At 38.0% G+C, this 17,586-nt stretch overlaps 1 protein-coding gene across 2 annotated transcripts in view; it reads right to left on the bottom strand.

Annotated features, from left to right (window-relative positions):
- Positions 1-17,586, bottom strand: part of NUP107 (nucleoporin 107) — a 31,148-nt gene that overhangs the window by 13,489 nt on the left and 73 nt on the right. The window contains exons 1-12 of one of the 2 annotated variants that reach the window (XM_082054645.1): positions 17,443-17,565; positions 16,732-16,817; positions 14,902-14,991; positions 10,439-10,554; positions 8,386-8,521; positions 7,798-7,901; positions 5,698-5,825; positions 5,326-5,374; positions 4,114-4,185; positions 3,531-3,619; positions 2,560-2,638; positions 1,504-1,617 (exon numbers count right to left, since the gene is read on the bottom strand). In XM_082054645.1, the coding sequence (XP_081910771.1) occupies positions 1,504-1,617; positions 2,560-2,638; positions 3,531-3,619; positions 4,114-4,185; positions 5,326-5,374; positions 5,698-5,825; positions 7,798-7,901; positions 8,386-8,521; positions 10,439-10,554; positions 14,902-14,991; positions 16,732-16,777 (1,023 nt within the window). In that variant the 5' untranslated portion in view covers positions 16,778-16,817; positions 17,443-17,565. Of the gene's footprint in view, positions 1-1,503; positions 1,618-2,559; positions 2,639-3,530; positions 3,620-4,113; positions 4,186-5,325; positions 5,375-5,697; positions 5,826-7,797; positions 7,902-8,385; positions 8,522-10,438; positions 10,555-14,901; positions 14,992-16,731; positions 16,818-17,442; positions 17,566-17,586 lie in introns of those variants that run through there. The other variant, XM_082054644.1, reaches the window with a different exon arrangement.

Genomic DNA, 17,586 nt, shown 5'->3' with positions numbered 1-17,586 from the left:
CACACTGGAAGGCTGCTGACATTCAGCCATTTTGGGAATGGGGACAAACAGTAAACTTAAAGAATAGATAAGTTGTTCTACCTTACCTCCTGTATATTACCTATTGTATGGTAAATGAACAGGGGTTCATTCTTAGTTCAGAGTAAACTCGAAAGATGTTAACTCTTTCAGTAGTGAATAACCCACTTTAGGCTTAGACAGTAGGGACACGACAGTAGCAACTGCAGAACAACTGGTGGTGCAAATTTATACTTACATTGCCCAGCAGCAACATGCTCATGTGCCCATAGTTTCAGAAAATGAACAGATGCACACCATATTGGAACAGAATACTAACAAGTAACCACATTCCTATGTCTAAGGTCTTGGGCACAAGAACCTCAAGCCCCTTTTTTCTGCCCCATTACTCGAAGGCTATCGTATACACACAGAGCCTAGTGTAAGGGAATCAGTTTCCAGCTGCGGCCTTTAAACAACATCACAACACAAGTATTTACATGATTAAACCATGAAAGTCACTTCGCAACTGGGAATCGTTATTCAGAACAGCTTTAAGGCTGAAATTGCCTGGATTTTACTCAACTAAGTATTAATACAAGGTACACACCATATATTCTCTAAGGTGGGAGAACAAGCAGACTGACAGTGAAAGGGCAAATGGAGGATAACAACATGCTTTCTAGATAAAGTCTATCAGAGTTTTCACTGCTGAAGACCCCTGCCAAACAACAAAGGTAAGAAAACTAAAGGTAGACAGCAAGACAAATAAGTTATTTTAACTAATAACAGTAAGCGCCATAAATTACTAGGTTTCTTCTATGGCAGTATTAGCTTATGGAATTTGTGCGCTGGTCCCCAGTTCTCAGTCCTGGGACACAGCTCCAAATGTACAGTTGCAACTGTTCATACAACAAAGTGATAAAAACAAACCCGACTCTCTCTCATCTCCACTCAGATCACATACCCAAGGGAACACTAAAGGAGTAGAGCAAGTAGAGTGTGTTTAATTTAATGCTGTTTCTAAGAAAAGCATATATCAAACCCCTCTGTCTGGTTAAAATTGTGAGTGTGTTCCACACTAGTATATGGAGAAGGACACCTGTATGATAATCCACTGATTATTAGAGATGCAGTTAAAAATTCTTTTGAAACATCCTGTGTGTTTGTCTGGCTGTATTTAGTATCAAGCCACTAAATGAAAAAAATATTGTCAAAAAACAAAAAAAGCCCAAAGATACATTTTTTTCCTTAATATCTATTCTACATTTTTTTCCTTAATATCTATTCTACACCCAAAATTACCTAACTAAAGGCAAGATTTTATTAAAATACTAATTTAGCAGTCCATCACTGTCAGTATTGATAATATACTGAAAATTAGATCACTGTAAGTCAAATTCAAACAGACATTTTAGTACACAGCTTTCCATTAGCTTTAACAGTAAAATTTAAAATAAGTTACACTAGTTAGCCAAGAAGATACTGTAACTTTCTGCAGCTTACCTCATCTGTCATTCCTGCTCTGATGAGAGTGAAGAGATACTTCAGTAACCGCGCATCATCTTCTCGATCCAAATCATCAAGTGGCAGTTTCTGTCTTATAGGGGCATCCGGATCCTGGAAGGCAAAAAGTCACCATCCATCCACACAATACCTATATGCCTCTTCTGACGATTTCCTGCCCTGTTTTATAATTTGGAGTCACTTTTTATGTTGGCACAACAATCTATACAACCCATGTAATATCTAGCATGATACTTCCCTGTTTTCCTCTCTCATTTCTTTTATACCTCTTCTGTCACCGTTCCTATCAGAAGGAGCCGTTGAAATTTCCTATTTACTCCAGCACCTTGGTTTTTGCCCTAAACTTCTCATCTTCCAGCTCTTCTCACCCTCAAACATACTTTCCCCTTCTGCCTCTCTACCTACCAGACTTTTTCTTCCTCCACCTTCTAACCAAGAAGGCATTTCATAACAGCTGTACTCGCTTCTATTTAATCCAAACGATTTTTTCTCAAGCCAATCAATACCTCATTTCAGTCCCCAATTGAATTAATCTGCTATGCTCCACTGTCACTGAGACAGTTCATTACCTCCTTCTGCTGGACAGTGCTTTCCTTGACTTCCCTCCTATTAGCTTTTACTATAGTAGCTCTCACGGAATCTCATCAGGACTTGGTTTCATTTTGCTAGTTACTGTACAAAACCAGCACACCCTTATCCGCAAGGGCTTCCAGTTTTATAAGCTTTTCTGGTTAGAAACATGAGTTTGTTTCAGATGTAAAAAGTACTAATAAAGCCATTTACTTCACCAAATAGACCACAAGTACTTGTGATGAGGGGTGGGGTTATGGAAGTGACTGCTGAAAGAGAAGTCCATGTATCCCAAAAGGAACTTCAGAGGTGCCCTGCCTCACAATTTCTGTACTAAATTTTCAGATAGTACAACTACTTTTGGAGAGTACAACTATCTAAAAATTGGTGGAAGCCTGTGAAAATAGCATATATGTTCTCTCCAATACATTTTGAAACCAAAACTTATTTTTAAATAATACTTACTAATTCTGTTACCAGAGCTCGAGAACTTCCGATGTATGTACTTAACTGTCGCTGCTTCAGGATATGTAATGTGTTCTCCCTGAAAGTAGTGAAATGGTCTTCAGAAAAATGAAAAATGTTTTTTTTAGCAAGCATCTTTTAATAAGACACAAATATTGAAAAATATTTTTTGTTACATGGAATATGGTTACAGAAGGGACACACTTGGTTTCGTTGGTTTGTCAATGGACTGCATTACTGTTGTGAAAATACAACATTTCTCAAGAGGTACAATATTAGAATCAATTCACATATATTTATTTCAGAAGCATCCATTATTTCAATCATTAATCTATTAACTATGAATTGATTTCTGCTTGAGCAAAATTTCCCATTAGCATTCATTCTAAAGTTAGTCTAGGACAGAAATTTAACTTAGGATGAACACATGATTCCAAAAGCCTGTATTCACTGGCAGGTGTATGCTAGGCATCTAGCATGAAAGATAGTCTTTGGTCTTTTCTGCCATAAAATCCATCACTGGTAATACAGACAACAATAATGGCTTCTGGTGAAGGGTCAATGGCACGAAGTGATGACAAGCACTTAAAACAGGCAAAAATTAGAGCCAGAGAAACACATAATAAAAATTGTTTCATCCAATATAAATAACAGGCTCATCAGCAGCTGACCATCTCCTATGGTGCATTATGATGAAAAAAATCAAATCTGCATCAAAGTTAAGATTAAATTAAATTGCTTTGATAGTTTCCCCTCCATCTTTTCCTCCCAAAAGCAGTAGCCGACTTTTGAGAAGATATACTTCAGCAGATGGGTATGAAGTCTCAATTTTTACATCTAAGAATTTAAAGAAAATAAGTAAATGAACTGAACAACTTTTAAAAATTGACTTATTTATAAGAGGGATTCTGTGTCTGTGCATCTTATACTTCATGGCAGCATGTATACAATCAAAGAAAGTCTGAACTCACCAATATACAGATTTTGCATAAAACTCAATATTATCGGAGAAGTCCCCAATTTCATCCTTGGCAATGCTCTCTAGCCAATCTACCACCAGCTGGAATAAAATTAAGCCATATTTTTAAAACAAACATGTAACAAATAATATTTTAACCGCCTTCCTCTCATCTCTAGATCTACTAATTGTCTACATGGTAACAAAAGGTGTATACGCATCCTGAAGACTATTCCACTCTCATTTTAAGTGTCCAATACGAAGGTTCTTTAGCCACCTGATCTATATTTCTCACTAGATGCTGCAGTTACTACAGTGCTACTTAATGGTTTATTAATCACCAGTGATATGTAACAGATGCTCCAAATGTGAATAGCTCTCAGCCTTCCATTCTCTCCAAGCCAGCCTGAGAAACATTTCTGATCTTTAGAGGCTAAAAAGCACCATTTTTACACATACAGAGAATATCACACTTCAGTGAATATATATATAAAGTATTAGAAAGAGCTTATAAAGTGCATAAAGCATTAGTGTTATAAACATTTAGGTGTCTGCTGAGCTATTTCTATTCTCATCTTAAAAACGTTCCATCATACCTGGCTTTGGCGAACAAGTGAATCTTTCTGAAACAAGTTGTCCACAGTCGTCTTTTCACTAGCAGTTAAAACCTATTTAAGAAAAAGCTGATCATTACCTCATAGAAAAATTGCCATAAAACCACGAATACTAAACTGAACACATACTAACTCATAAACTTTCTACAAGTTCTGTATGCTGCCTCTTCTCTACTAGTTTTTTAGGAGCAGACAACACTATACATGTGTTTTATTCGGATGATCTTTTACATCCACTCACATTAAAAACTGTAAAAATTAGGTTCAGAATATAATTCCCAAACATATGAACACAAAGATTCTACATAGTAGAACCACTGATTCCACTAGCTTCACTCATATTATCCTAAGTCTGATTTATTACTGTACACAGAAAAATATTACGTTTTCCAAGACCATATGCACATTTAACATGAACAAATAAAAAAGAACTCAAAACCCAAAAAACTCAACACCAGAACCCTGATCTTTTCATCTGCTCTCCTGCATTAATTTAGCTTTCGTTAGACTTGCAACAAAAAGAGAACAGAAGATGCATTTTCCTAAAAAACACAGGTAAAAGGAGCTTGTTTTTTGGCACAACAGTGTTTAATTTAATAGTGACAACTTTGCAGCAGGAATCCTAGAGGAAGCTATTTTATGACTGAGAAAAGAGCAACTGTGATAATAAATTTTGGAAAGGCAGAGTCACTTATTGTTTTGTCTTCATAAGCATATTCTGGCAGCAAAGGCCAGAACTACTGTATTGACATAGACAACTACAGCTGAAACAAGAATGCTAAAAAAATTGGAACTGTGAAGGCTAGACAGCTTAAGACCACATGTTCTTCTGTTAGGCAAAGCAAAACTGTCTCTGACCTATGGGAACATTACCACTACTGATGCAACTTTTTAAAGTAAATAAGTTAGTTATGTCTAGTGAATCTTCCAAGTGTATGTGGAATACTTCAGGAAATAAAACAAAGTATAGTTTATAATATTTTTACACTAACATTTTCTCATCACAACTGAATATTGAAATTCGGTTTTCACGATACATTAAATAATATATTTGTCGTGATAAAAATAAAATCAATCTCATTTTTTCATCTTTGAATTTTGAGTGGCTGCAATATTGGCACTGTAAAAATAAAATACAAGCATTTAGCTTATCATATTGCTTAAAAACCCCAAAACCCAAAAGTCTAAGCTTACTGTGATATCAAATGCAGTTTCATCTTCCAGTGCAGACTGTATTCTATCTCTAGAAATAAAAGTGCAAAAGGTTAATGATTAAAATAAAGCTTAGAAAATTCAGCAGAACGCATAATAAGTGAAAGCATTTAAAAATACCTTTAGAAAAATGTTCTTTTAAAAAATACTAGAAGTTGCAAAGGTAAAAAGAATATGCATGTTTACAACTTCCATTTCCATAAATAGATAAGGCACATGTATCAGCACCTAGTTTCATAAGCAGATTGTTAATAGGTACTTGATTGCTTTACTACATATTTAGATATTCATAAAAAATATATCCAAGAAAGCAAGCTCAGTGCAAAAACATAACGTGCTTTTCAAATGAATTACCTATAAAGCGAGGACAACAGTCTCCAAGTTACCATCTCCTGCTTGAGAAGCCACAAGACACTGGCAGTTTTTGAAAACTTTTGCTGTCCAGGAGTTGCTCGATAAACTATTTTCCCTAGTATATTCACCTGAGGTAAATAAATAGATACACGGTTAATATTCCCCATCATTGTAGTTTTTTCCTACGCCATTACAGCAATCTTTTCATTATCCTGAATGCTTTCAACAACAACTTTGATTACCATCTCTTCGAAATAGGTAGATGATACTCCACACCATAAATTCCCTTATTAATAAAAATAATACTAAAACAGCCTAGAGGCCATAAACCAAGAGAACAGCTTTGTTTTGCAAGGTACTGTACAAATCCAGGATAAAAATAGCTTATGTTGATCAATTAAAAGGCACCAAAAGACTGTGAGGAAGCAAAGGCAACCACTGGAAAACAAACAAAAACCAAAACACTAAAATAACCAACTTTCTTCCATGTACATTAATATCTCCTTCTCTGGAGACATTCAAAACCTGCCTGGACGTCTTCCTCTGTAACCTCATCTAGGTGTTCCTGCTACGGCAGGGGGACTGGACTAGATGATCTTTTGAGGTCCCTTCCAATTCCTAACATTCTGTGATTCTGAGAAGGAAACTAAATGTGAACTTGATCATTCTGTGAGATGGTGGAACTTCTGAGCTGAAATGGAAAAGGAAGTCTCTCACCAAATCAAGACAGACCACTCATCTGCTGCCCACTTGGGCACATAATTGTGAGACACACCTCATTAAAGATTTCGACGTTGTCCAACTCAGCCACAACAACAGATCTGCACAAAACAGGGCTAGCAACCCTCTACCAAAAATGTATTTTGTTAACATAGGCACAGGTATGAAGTCTCTTAAAAAAAATATTCTGCCCACCTCCCTCTGTTGTGATCAACACATATTGACAGAAAAATCACAATTTCTTTCTTTCAAATTGCCAATCCCTGCTGATCCCAAACTATCAGTCAACAGCTAATGAAATAAAAACTGTCTAAAAGAAGAGACACCTTAGATATAACATTGAGTCCTCTACTGCCAGCTTGTTAGTAATGTAGCAGAAAACTCCTAAAACATCATAATATAATGATTTTATTTACTTATATCCAAGAGAAGTAAGTACTTTTAAATCCAGTTTATTATCATTAACAAAAAATCTATACATCTGCTCATGTTTATTGTCTCTTGACACTTGCAGTGGAATGGCATCCAGCTGACATTTTTAGCATTCAGCAAGCTACACAATGGGTATTCCTGTGCCAAAGTAGTGTATGAGGAGAGAGATGCTATTCAATGCCAGTGTTCAGTGACTCATAAGACTGCAACCAGCTGGAAGATTTAAATTATCTATGTTAAGCACTGTGACTTCTCAGCTTAAAGAAAAACAGCTACAGTACTTAGGGAAGAGACTGTAAAACAGTTTAGGCCAACAACACCCTGGCTTGTATCAAGAATAGTGTGGCCAGCAGGACTACAGAAGTGACTGTCCCACTGTACTCGGTGCTGGTGAGGCTGCACCTTGAATCCTGTGTTCAGTTTTGGGCCCCTCATCATAAGAAGGACATTGAAATACTAGAGAGAGTGCAGAGGAGGGCGATGAAGCTGGTGAGGGGCCTGGGGCACCAAAGTCTGATGAGGAGCAGCTGAGGGAACTGGGGCTGTTTAGCCTGGAGAAAAGGAGACTGAGGGGAGACCTTATCACTGTCTACAGCTACCTGAAAGGAGGTTGTAGCATGGAGAGGGTTGGTCTCTTCTCTCAAGTAGCAAGTGATAGGACAAGAGGAAATAGCCTCAAGTTGTGCCAGGAGAGGTTTAGATTGGATATTAGGAAAAAATTATTCACGGAAAGGGTTGTCAGGCATTGGAACAGGCTGCCCGGGGAAGTGGTGGAGTCACCATCCCTGGGGGTGTTTAAAAGACATTTAGACAACGTTCTTAGGGACACAGTTTAGTGCTAGAGCTAGGTTAGGTTATGGTTGGACTCAATTCTGAGGGTCTCTTCCAACTAAAATGATTCTACGATTCTATTCTAAAATAAATTAAAAAAACAAGCGAACTACTTACCTGACTGCTACAAATACTTTCATACTCATCCACAAGATCGAAAATGGTAGTTGATGTATGTTTCAGGAAGGAATGCAGAAAATCTGAGTACATGCTCATAGTAGCTGGAACAGATTAAAGAAGAAACAGACACATTAGTCAGACACAACTTGGTAAAAAAAGCCCCAATATGCTACAAAAAAAGCCCTTCTGATAAGAAGGCATCTTGTCTTTTATAAATCTAAATGAGGACAATGATGATATGAACTATTTATATCCCATAAGTCAGAGGAACTTATCAGCTAAGACAGTAAGATACACAAAAGCTATGAGGTAAGTCAAATAATTCTAAAACTTTTGCTGTAAACATGTCACCTGAGAAAGTTTTAACAACAAACTCATTAATCCAGTTTGTGTCTTACATCACCAAAGCATCCTATTTGTGCCATCAGGTTCCACAGAAGACACAAACTCTCAAAACACCAAAAACTGGAAGAGATTAACTTTCTGAACTTTTTAACACAGAAAAAAAACCCAAAGCAACCATATATTGATATCCCGCAAATAAAAAATACAGTAAATTATTATGAAAACTTCATATTGTCTCACCAGCTTCCCCAGGATCATCCTCACGCAACAGTACAGCACTCATTGTGACATCTTCTGTCATATTGGACATGTCTAGATTGGCAAACATTCCTGTCTGCTGAGGTGAAAGTGCCATTGTCCAGCTACTTTCATCCAACTAAAATCATAACAACAACATAAGGAAAATAAATAGCTATCTCAGACTATTATAAGCCTAGCTCCAAGATTTTCATTCTCTGTGAGTGGTATAAACAGAGCAATTCTAAAAATTTATGGTGAAATAACTGCCATTAGGTAAGGTGCAACTATGCTTTTAAGAAATGGCTCTGAAAAGATATAACCTGGAAAAAAGAAATTCTGAATGTTTTTTTCAGGAAACGACTAAAGTAGAAGCTAATCTAAAAGATGACCTACTTCAGAACACTGTATCATTTTTCATATTAAAACAAATAATCACTCTAAACTTTCATTTCTATTATGCTTTATGCTAAATGTTTACTAGGTATTCTGCCATTCAAAGTAAAAAGAGACACAATAACATTGACTAGGTTGTAAAGCAGCTGTCAGTTAAACAAAATAGTTAAAATTTGGATTAGAAACATTTACCAGCCTTTCAACCTTCTTTGTGCATTGCCCAAAACCATTTGATCGAATGAAGCAATATATTTTTAAAATAATAGCAGGTATCAGAATATTAAAGGGGGAAATAAAGACATACCTATATCTTTCTGGGGCTATTTCAGGGGAGGTATTTGATATTAGACATCAGAGTAGCAAAATGGCCAAAACAGAAGACAGACTGTACATACACTGCACTGACAGGACAGCCTCCTATAGCTGTTTCCATGACAGCAATTCCTTTCTCAGCAGTAATTAATACTACACAGAGACCTAGAGATGTAGTACTGGTTGATTCTTTTTCCAGACTCTTAAAATGGTCCCATCCAAACAAGTATGAACAGGGAACCAGATAACATTGCTGCAGAGGTTTCTTTCCGAAAACTGTGAACATATACCTGTTAGTCTTCCTTTCACACCCCTGTTTCTACCCACAGTGTTCCTCTGCCATTATTACCCTCTAATCCAACTGTAACAGAATGCTACAGCATTCCGACGGTAGAGTAAAAATAATGAGAAACTCTGTTCCAGTAAAATCATGTCAGGTCTCTGAGGAAAATACGAGAAGGGCTGATAAGTGTTCTTATCTACCAGCAAGTATATTTCCACGAGACACAATTTTAAGTCCTTTTTCCATCACCCTCCTGTGAAAGCCTTTGTCTAGTCTCAATTTTCCCCCTCCTAATCTAAACTGGATTCAAATCAGAGCACTAAATGCTAACCTAAAATGTACTCCACTCACAAAACACCCGTTACAGAATGACAAGAGGCTCTGAAGGAATGGAAAAATGCCACTGCCAAGAGCTGTATACATGTTGATCAGCTAGGCCCCAGAACCTGATTAATTTAAAGAAACAACCGGAAGGGAGAATGAATTAAAATGCACACACAGAAAGACATCTTAACTTGTTTTGAGTTAATTTAAAAATAAATGGCGATAAAATACTTCAGACATTCCTACTGATAACTTTGTTAATTAGTGTTTTTCCAAAGACATCATAGTAGAAGATAATCAATGTCATCTGAAAAGTCATCAGAAGATGTTGTTCTTTGAAGTCCAAACTTTAACAACCAAGTGAAGCCTAACACTGGAGAGTGCTAAAATAAGAAAAATTCTGAAGATTTAACTTGCTGACATCAAACAATTGTCTTTGAAGAATTTGTAAACAAGGAAAGTCAAGATTTTTGTAGTCACAAGCTGATGTTATAAGGACTAGCTTAACACATATGTTGTATTTAACAAGTTCTTAAATGCCTCTATTATTCCTCACTGCCACATCTCAAAGAACACCACAGTAGTAAGTAATGCTATTAGCAAGCACCAAAAGTAGTACTAGCAAGCTTGTACCACCCACAGTTTGTCCTTAGTGCAAACAGCACTGAAACACTGTAAACTTGTAGTTTCTTATCAGTTTCACAGGAACAAAAGGAGAAAAAGGTGCTCTAACCACCTTACCATTGACAGATTGCTGTAAAGTCCAGGAGATGGTAGAATCAGCGGCAATTTCCCTCCTGTTCCCAGGATGGCAGACATATCTGATGACTTCATTGAGCTTCGAGTTAGTGCAGTACCTGAAAGAGAGAGCCTTTTCTGAAAAGAAAAAGTAAAGCTCATTTATCAAGGAGCTCCAAAGGAACTCTTACAACAGATATTGAAGTATTCATGAAATCCTGCTCAGTCACAGAAGAAACAGAAAAACAACCTGATGGAGAAGTAACTTGCTCCTGTCCATCTTCATTTTCCTTTCATCAGAAGGCTTGTACCAAACCCACAAATGCCAATTATAAAAGAAAAACAAGTCTTAGGCCAAACAACACTTAGAAATAAGGAGGTTAATTACCAATAATGGAACTTCATAATCTTCACATCTGATTACACTCGAGTTATATAAACACCCCATTGACCAAGTCTGGAGCATACTCAAGCCCTAGTTTTTCAAGCAGAGCATATATAAACATAAAGACAAAGCCTATTGTCATTTCAATTCCTCAAGACCAGCAGCACTCCTGACAGAAGTATGAAACCAGGCTGAAGCTGAGTGTATATGTGCACCAAATATGTGACACATCTTCACTAGAGTTCACTGGTAAACACACACCATGACCACAAACAGCAATACATCTGCAGTTGCTCTTTTTTGGAAATTGGTCTCCAAACCCTTGAAGCAAAAGGCAACCACAAGTCTGCTTTACCAAGCACTACATCTGCTCTGGATACTCCTGCACATCGGTGGCCAGCATTCCCAGGAATATCTGACCCATGTTAAAAACAGTGACATTGCTTTGCAAGACAATAAATGCCATATCCTATGACAACAGGGAGCCCCACCACAACAGACCTTCAGACAGCCCAAACACCACAGAATTCGCATCAAGACAGTGGCTGCTTTGGTCCCCTTATCAAAAACAAACAGCCTGTGAAGCCATCTAAAAACATTGGTTGCATCAAGACTGTGACAGCCAAACCAGGAGCTTTGTCAACAGTGGTAAAGAGGGAATGACACATAGTCCCAAGGTTTTGTTTACAAATTTGCAGAGTGAAGGAGTTGTATAACCCTCAACAACAGTTCTTGATAACAAGACAGGTTCAGTCAGCGTTGAGATAACTTATTTTTCCTATTAGACTTGAGGACTGTTAGAATCAGAGGCAAAGATTCCTACCTACAACAGCATATACAACCACAAAATACAGAGCACGTCCAGGATGCCAGACACTATCCAGTTCAGAAGAAGATCAAATGTCTATGGCACTTTTTTTTCAGTGACTGAGGTAAACAGAACTTTCTTGGAATTCCCCCGGTCCTAAAAATCACCAGTATCTCATCAAATCTCTGAGACCTTCAAATTAGAAGGGGGCAAGATTATTGCAAACAGGCACAGAAAAAGTGGAAGGCTTCATATCAATAGGTAAATTTGGTTTTCCATGCATAACTTTCACACAGATGGAGAAAGCTGAAGAACTAAAGGTTTCTGTCCTTGTATTAGCACGTATCTTGAATCACCACAAATTTTCCCTAAACTCTTGAGACGTGAAAGTCAGGCATATGGAAGATCAAAGAGATAAATCAATTTCCAATCTGTAGTGACAGAATTATGGCTGCTAACATTAACAGTGTGACTCTGAAGTTGTAGATCAAAGCATTTAAATGTTAATAGGTCATACTTCTCCTCTCCATGGCAGCAGAAAGTAACTGCTATAACCCCCCCTACACATATGACACAAAACACTCCAGGATTAGGAATTTATGGGATGGCAGAAAATCACTATGTTCTATAATCCTCAAATACAGTTTCTAATATCCCCAAATCCACAGTTAGGAGCAAAAAATCTTGTCCTCAAGAAGGGAGATAATGGATGTGGTTCATCTGAACACTTTAAATGTTCCACTGTAGGAAGAGGACTGTACAAGAGGAACAGAAACAGAAGTGAAAACGCCAATGTGTTGTTTGTTGCATAATATTCAGACAGTTTGAAAGAGGAGCAGCTCTGGCCTATGTAGCAGATGACACTTGTGACTCAGAAAATCTGTACAAAGCAGTGGCAGAGGTAAAACAGAAGCAAGCCAGGAATCCAAGGAGAAATTCAGGGTTGTAAGGGAGAAGCGTGGCAGCCTTTGGACATGCAGGTATGTCAAACAGTAAACCTTTTGAAAGGAGTGCCTGCCCACTACTAATGCTGCTTGAATAAAGTGTATCACAAATCATAGCCACACGTGGATAATTGTCAGCTGTGTTTAGGGAAGCTTGCAGAGAGAATCATTATTAAGAAATGAGAAATCATCCTTCTGAAGTCTGTTAAAAAACAGATGGCAGGTTTACAGAATATATGCTGTCTAGTAACATCTCCTGATGTAACATCTCTATGATGACCAGCCAGGCAAACGAACAGAACTGCTCAACATTAAACCTTCTTGATCAGAGTATTTTGCATCTGTGACCTCTACTTTCAACTGACTCTATATTTTTGGGAGCAGCTGCTGTACAAACAAACTGTATGCTACCTCTTACTGGAATTTTGTACTGTTGAACTTTCTGAAAACGGATAGAAACTTCACAGTGACAATATCATGGCAAGCTGCTGGATCAACATGCTAACGGAAATAAAGATCTTCACTGATGAGAGATAATGGTCAAGATGGTATGCACATGTTCCAATTTGAAGATAAATGTGAGAAAAAAGCTACTTGATTTTGAAGTGCTCTCTTACCATGACAGTATGACACACAATGCTTCTCTCTTAAAAAGAACTAACACATCACCCATCTAGAAGCAGTCCTGAAAGGAGGATGTGGAGCAGCAGAAGGTACAACTATCTTCTTGGAACTTGCTGGAAAGCACACTGACTAGATGATGACAAAAAACAGGAATCCCTTATACAACTGTCTGAATGACAACAAAATAAAGACTACAAGAAGAGACTGACAAAGAAAAGGGAGATAAACCCTAGTGATGACATGGAAATGTGAGGAATGGGCATGTTTCTTCACTTCAGCCACAACTAGCGAGGGTGGCTCTAAGAGGATTACAGACCTCTTCACAGTATGTTTAGTGTCAAGTCAACACTAAGAACAACTTGCCGGTTCATTGTGAGAGCTGTCAGTGCTGACACACGAGTAGCTCATGCTTGAGAAGAAGGTTGATGCTATCAGCATTTATCTTTGCTGCTGGCTGCCAAAAGAGAAGCCACTAAGATATTACCCTAAGTGAGATGAAGCAGAGGCTACACAGAACTTGCCAGGAACCCTCTCTGGAACTTTGTATCTTTGCACCAGTGCCAGTTTGGGAATAATCCCCAACACACGTAGTACAGGTCAGGTGATGGAGAACAGAGGGGATGAGATTGGGATGTTTCAGGGCAACCTGCCCCTAGCCACCATGTGTGGTTCCACAGCCTTTCTGCGAGATGTACTGTCTAATTTCTCCTGCTAGCAGAGAGGGAAATAATTTACTGAGGCAAATAGTAAGTACACCTGGTAGAAAGGTCAGCATCAGATTTAACCTACCATGAAGAAAAAGGATGGAAAAAATACCTGAAGAGACTTTACATGACAGACACTATACAACAGACAATCTTGAAGAATTAAAACCTCCTGCAAAACCAAAAGAAGGCTGCAGAAAAAAAGGAAACAACAACCTAGACTGCTGACTAGTAAAGCTAGAATCAGTTTCAACATGTTACATCGGAGAAACTGAAATGATATTGGACATACTCTTATGCCAAACAAAGAAAATGAAGCTCAAACACCCTCCAAAAAACTGAAAGGCGAAAATCCACTGACATTCAGCAACAGCGTAAATATATAAAATATACAACATATGAACATATGTTGACTGCTACTTTTTTTTTTTTAATATTTATAAATGTATTTAACTTCAGAATCACAGAATCACCAAGTAATTGAGGTTGGAAGGAACCTTTGGATGATCATCTGCTCCAACCCACCCTGCCCAAAGTAGTGTCAACTAGAAAAGGTTGCTCAGGACCTCATCCAGTCAGCTTTGGTTATCTCCAAAGACTCCAAAGACCATCTGGGAAATCAGTTCTAGTATTCAACCACCCTTACAGTAAAAAAAAGTCTTTTATTATGTTTAAACAGAATTCCATGTATATCCTGTTCTGCCTTTGTCTTTTCACTTGGCATCACCAAGAAGAGCCTGGCTGTATTTTCATTCTCTCCCATCAGGTATTTATATACATTGACAAGACCCCCTCAAGCCTTCTCTTTCCCAGGCTAAACACAATCCCAGCTCTTCTCAGCCTTTCCTGTTATGTCAAATGCTCCAATTCCCTCATCAACTTTCTTGCCCTTCATTGGACCCACTACAGTGCATCCATGTCTTTCTCCTTATGAATTGTTATAAATTATGCAGTCCAAGCATAATATTCCTTTAACTAAATACTACAGAAAATAGTCTTACCTGGCTGGCGAAGTAATGAATTAGGAGTTCGGGAAATCAGCTGTCCTCTGGGCGTCATGTTTCCAATAGTGTCATCCAGTGATGTAAGAACTGATTAATAAACAAGTTAAGAAACAGTATCCTAAACATGCTTTCGGGTCTATGCAAGATGATTGTGAATACTTGGAAAGGCAAAATAATTTGCTGTAGCTCAAATATTACGAAGATTACACATATTGTCTTTCAGACTAAAGCAGAAAGTCCCATTCATAAATCTGAATTATGTCACAAAATGTTTCACCAAAAGCTTAAAAGCTAGAGGGCTAAAAGGGATGCTGCAAAGTAAAGTTCAGAAATATGAGCACAACAGGTCTGGGACTCCTCATTGCTCATAACTGCTCAGATTAAAGAGAATACTTCTGCCCATGAGGAACTTCTTTATACTACATAAACCACAAAAAGAAAATCTGAGACTGAATCCTCTCTCAGTTCCAGGATGCTGATGGCTTTAACAAAAAAGCCTCTGTTTCTCTACTTTGCTTCTTCCTGGAAGCAACTAGGGTCAGTGCTGTAGGTATGGTTTACTAAGAAGCAGTGGTGTAAATGTTTCAGTATCCTACGTTACATCAGTATCCTACATTATGTCAGTGTCCAAGATCACGATTCTTAGGGGCAATATAATCAGGGCAAATATCTCCCTAGTTTTATTCTGCTTGCAAAAAGCAGCAGGACAAGCAAATGTACTGGATTCCTTTGCTATCATAACCAGAAAAATGCCATTATATTAGCTGTCAAATTACACACTATTCTTTTCTTATTGTAAATAAGTGGCGAGAAAAAATTCTGTGGAAATACAAATCTATGTCCGTGCACTCCTCTTCCTATTACTGTGGATGCAAAGTTAAGATAAACTGAATAATCACAATACTCTGGATAACATAATACATGCAAAAGAGCATAAAACCATAAAATGAAGTGAATAAAACTTCTATTTTTCAAAAACTCAGAGAGATGGAGTTAGCTATGGCTGAAACAGTTCTCTGAGCTGATCTCAACCTGAGTTCATAAGCCCACAAAAACTGTCAAAAAACCCACACTACACAAATGTGGTGGCACAAGTTTAGGAGGTAGGTGATGCAACATCCCTGCAAATATATTTAGCCCACAACCAAAATAATCAATCTAACTGTAGTCAAGAACTGATGATAAAAGCATTTTAACAATCTCTTACTTTCCCTGAAGTCCATTGAATAACCTGTTCTGAACCATCACTACATCAGCTTTGACATAGTTTGAGATGACAATGGGGGGAAAAGGAGCGGGGGAGAAAACTCCATTTAGAGGAAATACTATTCTGTGAAAAGGCAAAGAATTGCATCTTTTGGCTCCTAAGTTCTGCTGTAAAGGCCAAGTAATGCACAATGTTGCTGAAAACAGAATATTTTTCTAAATGAAACTCATCCAGATTTCCTAGTCGTATTTTCAGTCATTCACTAATAGCCCTCTCTACTAGTTTTTAGATACTGCAATCACAACTTTGGTTTTGAGTTTTTCCTCCTTCTTAATGCATGAAAATAGCATACAAAATACAGGCTAAAGAAGGGGAAAATGAGAGACAGTTCAATAGCAGAATTTTGACTGCAGAATACCTCACAAACCAGATAACAATTTCACATTGTATTCACACGTCTCACTTTAAACAGGTATAAAACAAAGAGTAACTTACTGTATATTTGAAAACCATTCTCAACATGCTCAAAATCAAAGCAGTGGTAAAATTACACACACTTCATGAGCACACCAAGCAATGATTAAAAAGAAGATAAAAAAATCTTTACAGAAGAAGGATACTAGAAACTCTTTTCTGAGAGCTTTGCTTCCATCCAGGTCTGGCCATCTCTGCATCATGGGGGGATGACACATCTTCAAAAACATTTCTAGAGAACAGCAACACAGAAACAACATAAGCAAGTGAATCCAAGGAGAACATACAAGATTTTTTTTTGTTGCTTCAAGTAACTCCACAACTGGGAAACTTAAATGAAGTCTAAGTCACCTCTAACTCTAGTGTTGATGTCCAGTTTCCTCTACAGAACATCTAGTATTGTTCATCAGCTTGGGAAAATTAGTATTTCTGAGAACCCACACTTTGTTCCTTCTACACCACAAGAGACTTTTTCTTATTAAAAAAAAAAAAAAAGCTAGTAAGAGATGCAACAGTATGAAATTCAATTGTGAACTGAAAAAATCAACTGAAAGAATGACATGGTTTTACTATTTTTTTTTCTTCAGGTATACAAAATAACCACAGACTGAGAAACTTCACCTGTCTCACATAAAAGGAAAATACGGTTACTAATCACTAAAAGGCAAAGGAAGAGCCACAGGTGGCCTGTGAAGGCCGCAGCTGTGCCTGCCCCAGCAGGTCTGTCTGCAGAGCACCCTACAGAGGCCCGGCTCAATGAGTCCTGCGTAATTAACAACGTCAGTTTAATCTATGGGTATATTCCAGAAAAGATCAAGCAGAGTTAAAGCTCCCGGTGACACAAAAGCCCGCGATACCCCTCAGAAACTCCTCCGGCGTCGCTGCGGTTTCCAGCCCGCAGTGCGAGCGCAGCGCCGGGGGATGCGCCGGGTCGGGTCGGGTCAGCGCACACCACACCCGCGGGGGCCCGCGCTCCCCCGGGACGCGCCGCCGGCCGCTCC

Source organism: Streptopelia decaocto (genome assembly GCF_964273445.1).
Source record: "Streptopelia decaocto genome assembly, chromosome: 1".
NCBI classification, from domain to species: Eukaryota; Metazoa; Chordata; class Aves; order Columbiformes; family Columbidae; genus Streptopelia; species Streptopelia decaocto.
Note: the sequence above shows the minus strand (reverse complement) of the source record. Positions and strands in the feature narration are given on the sequence as shown.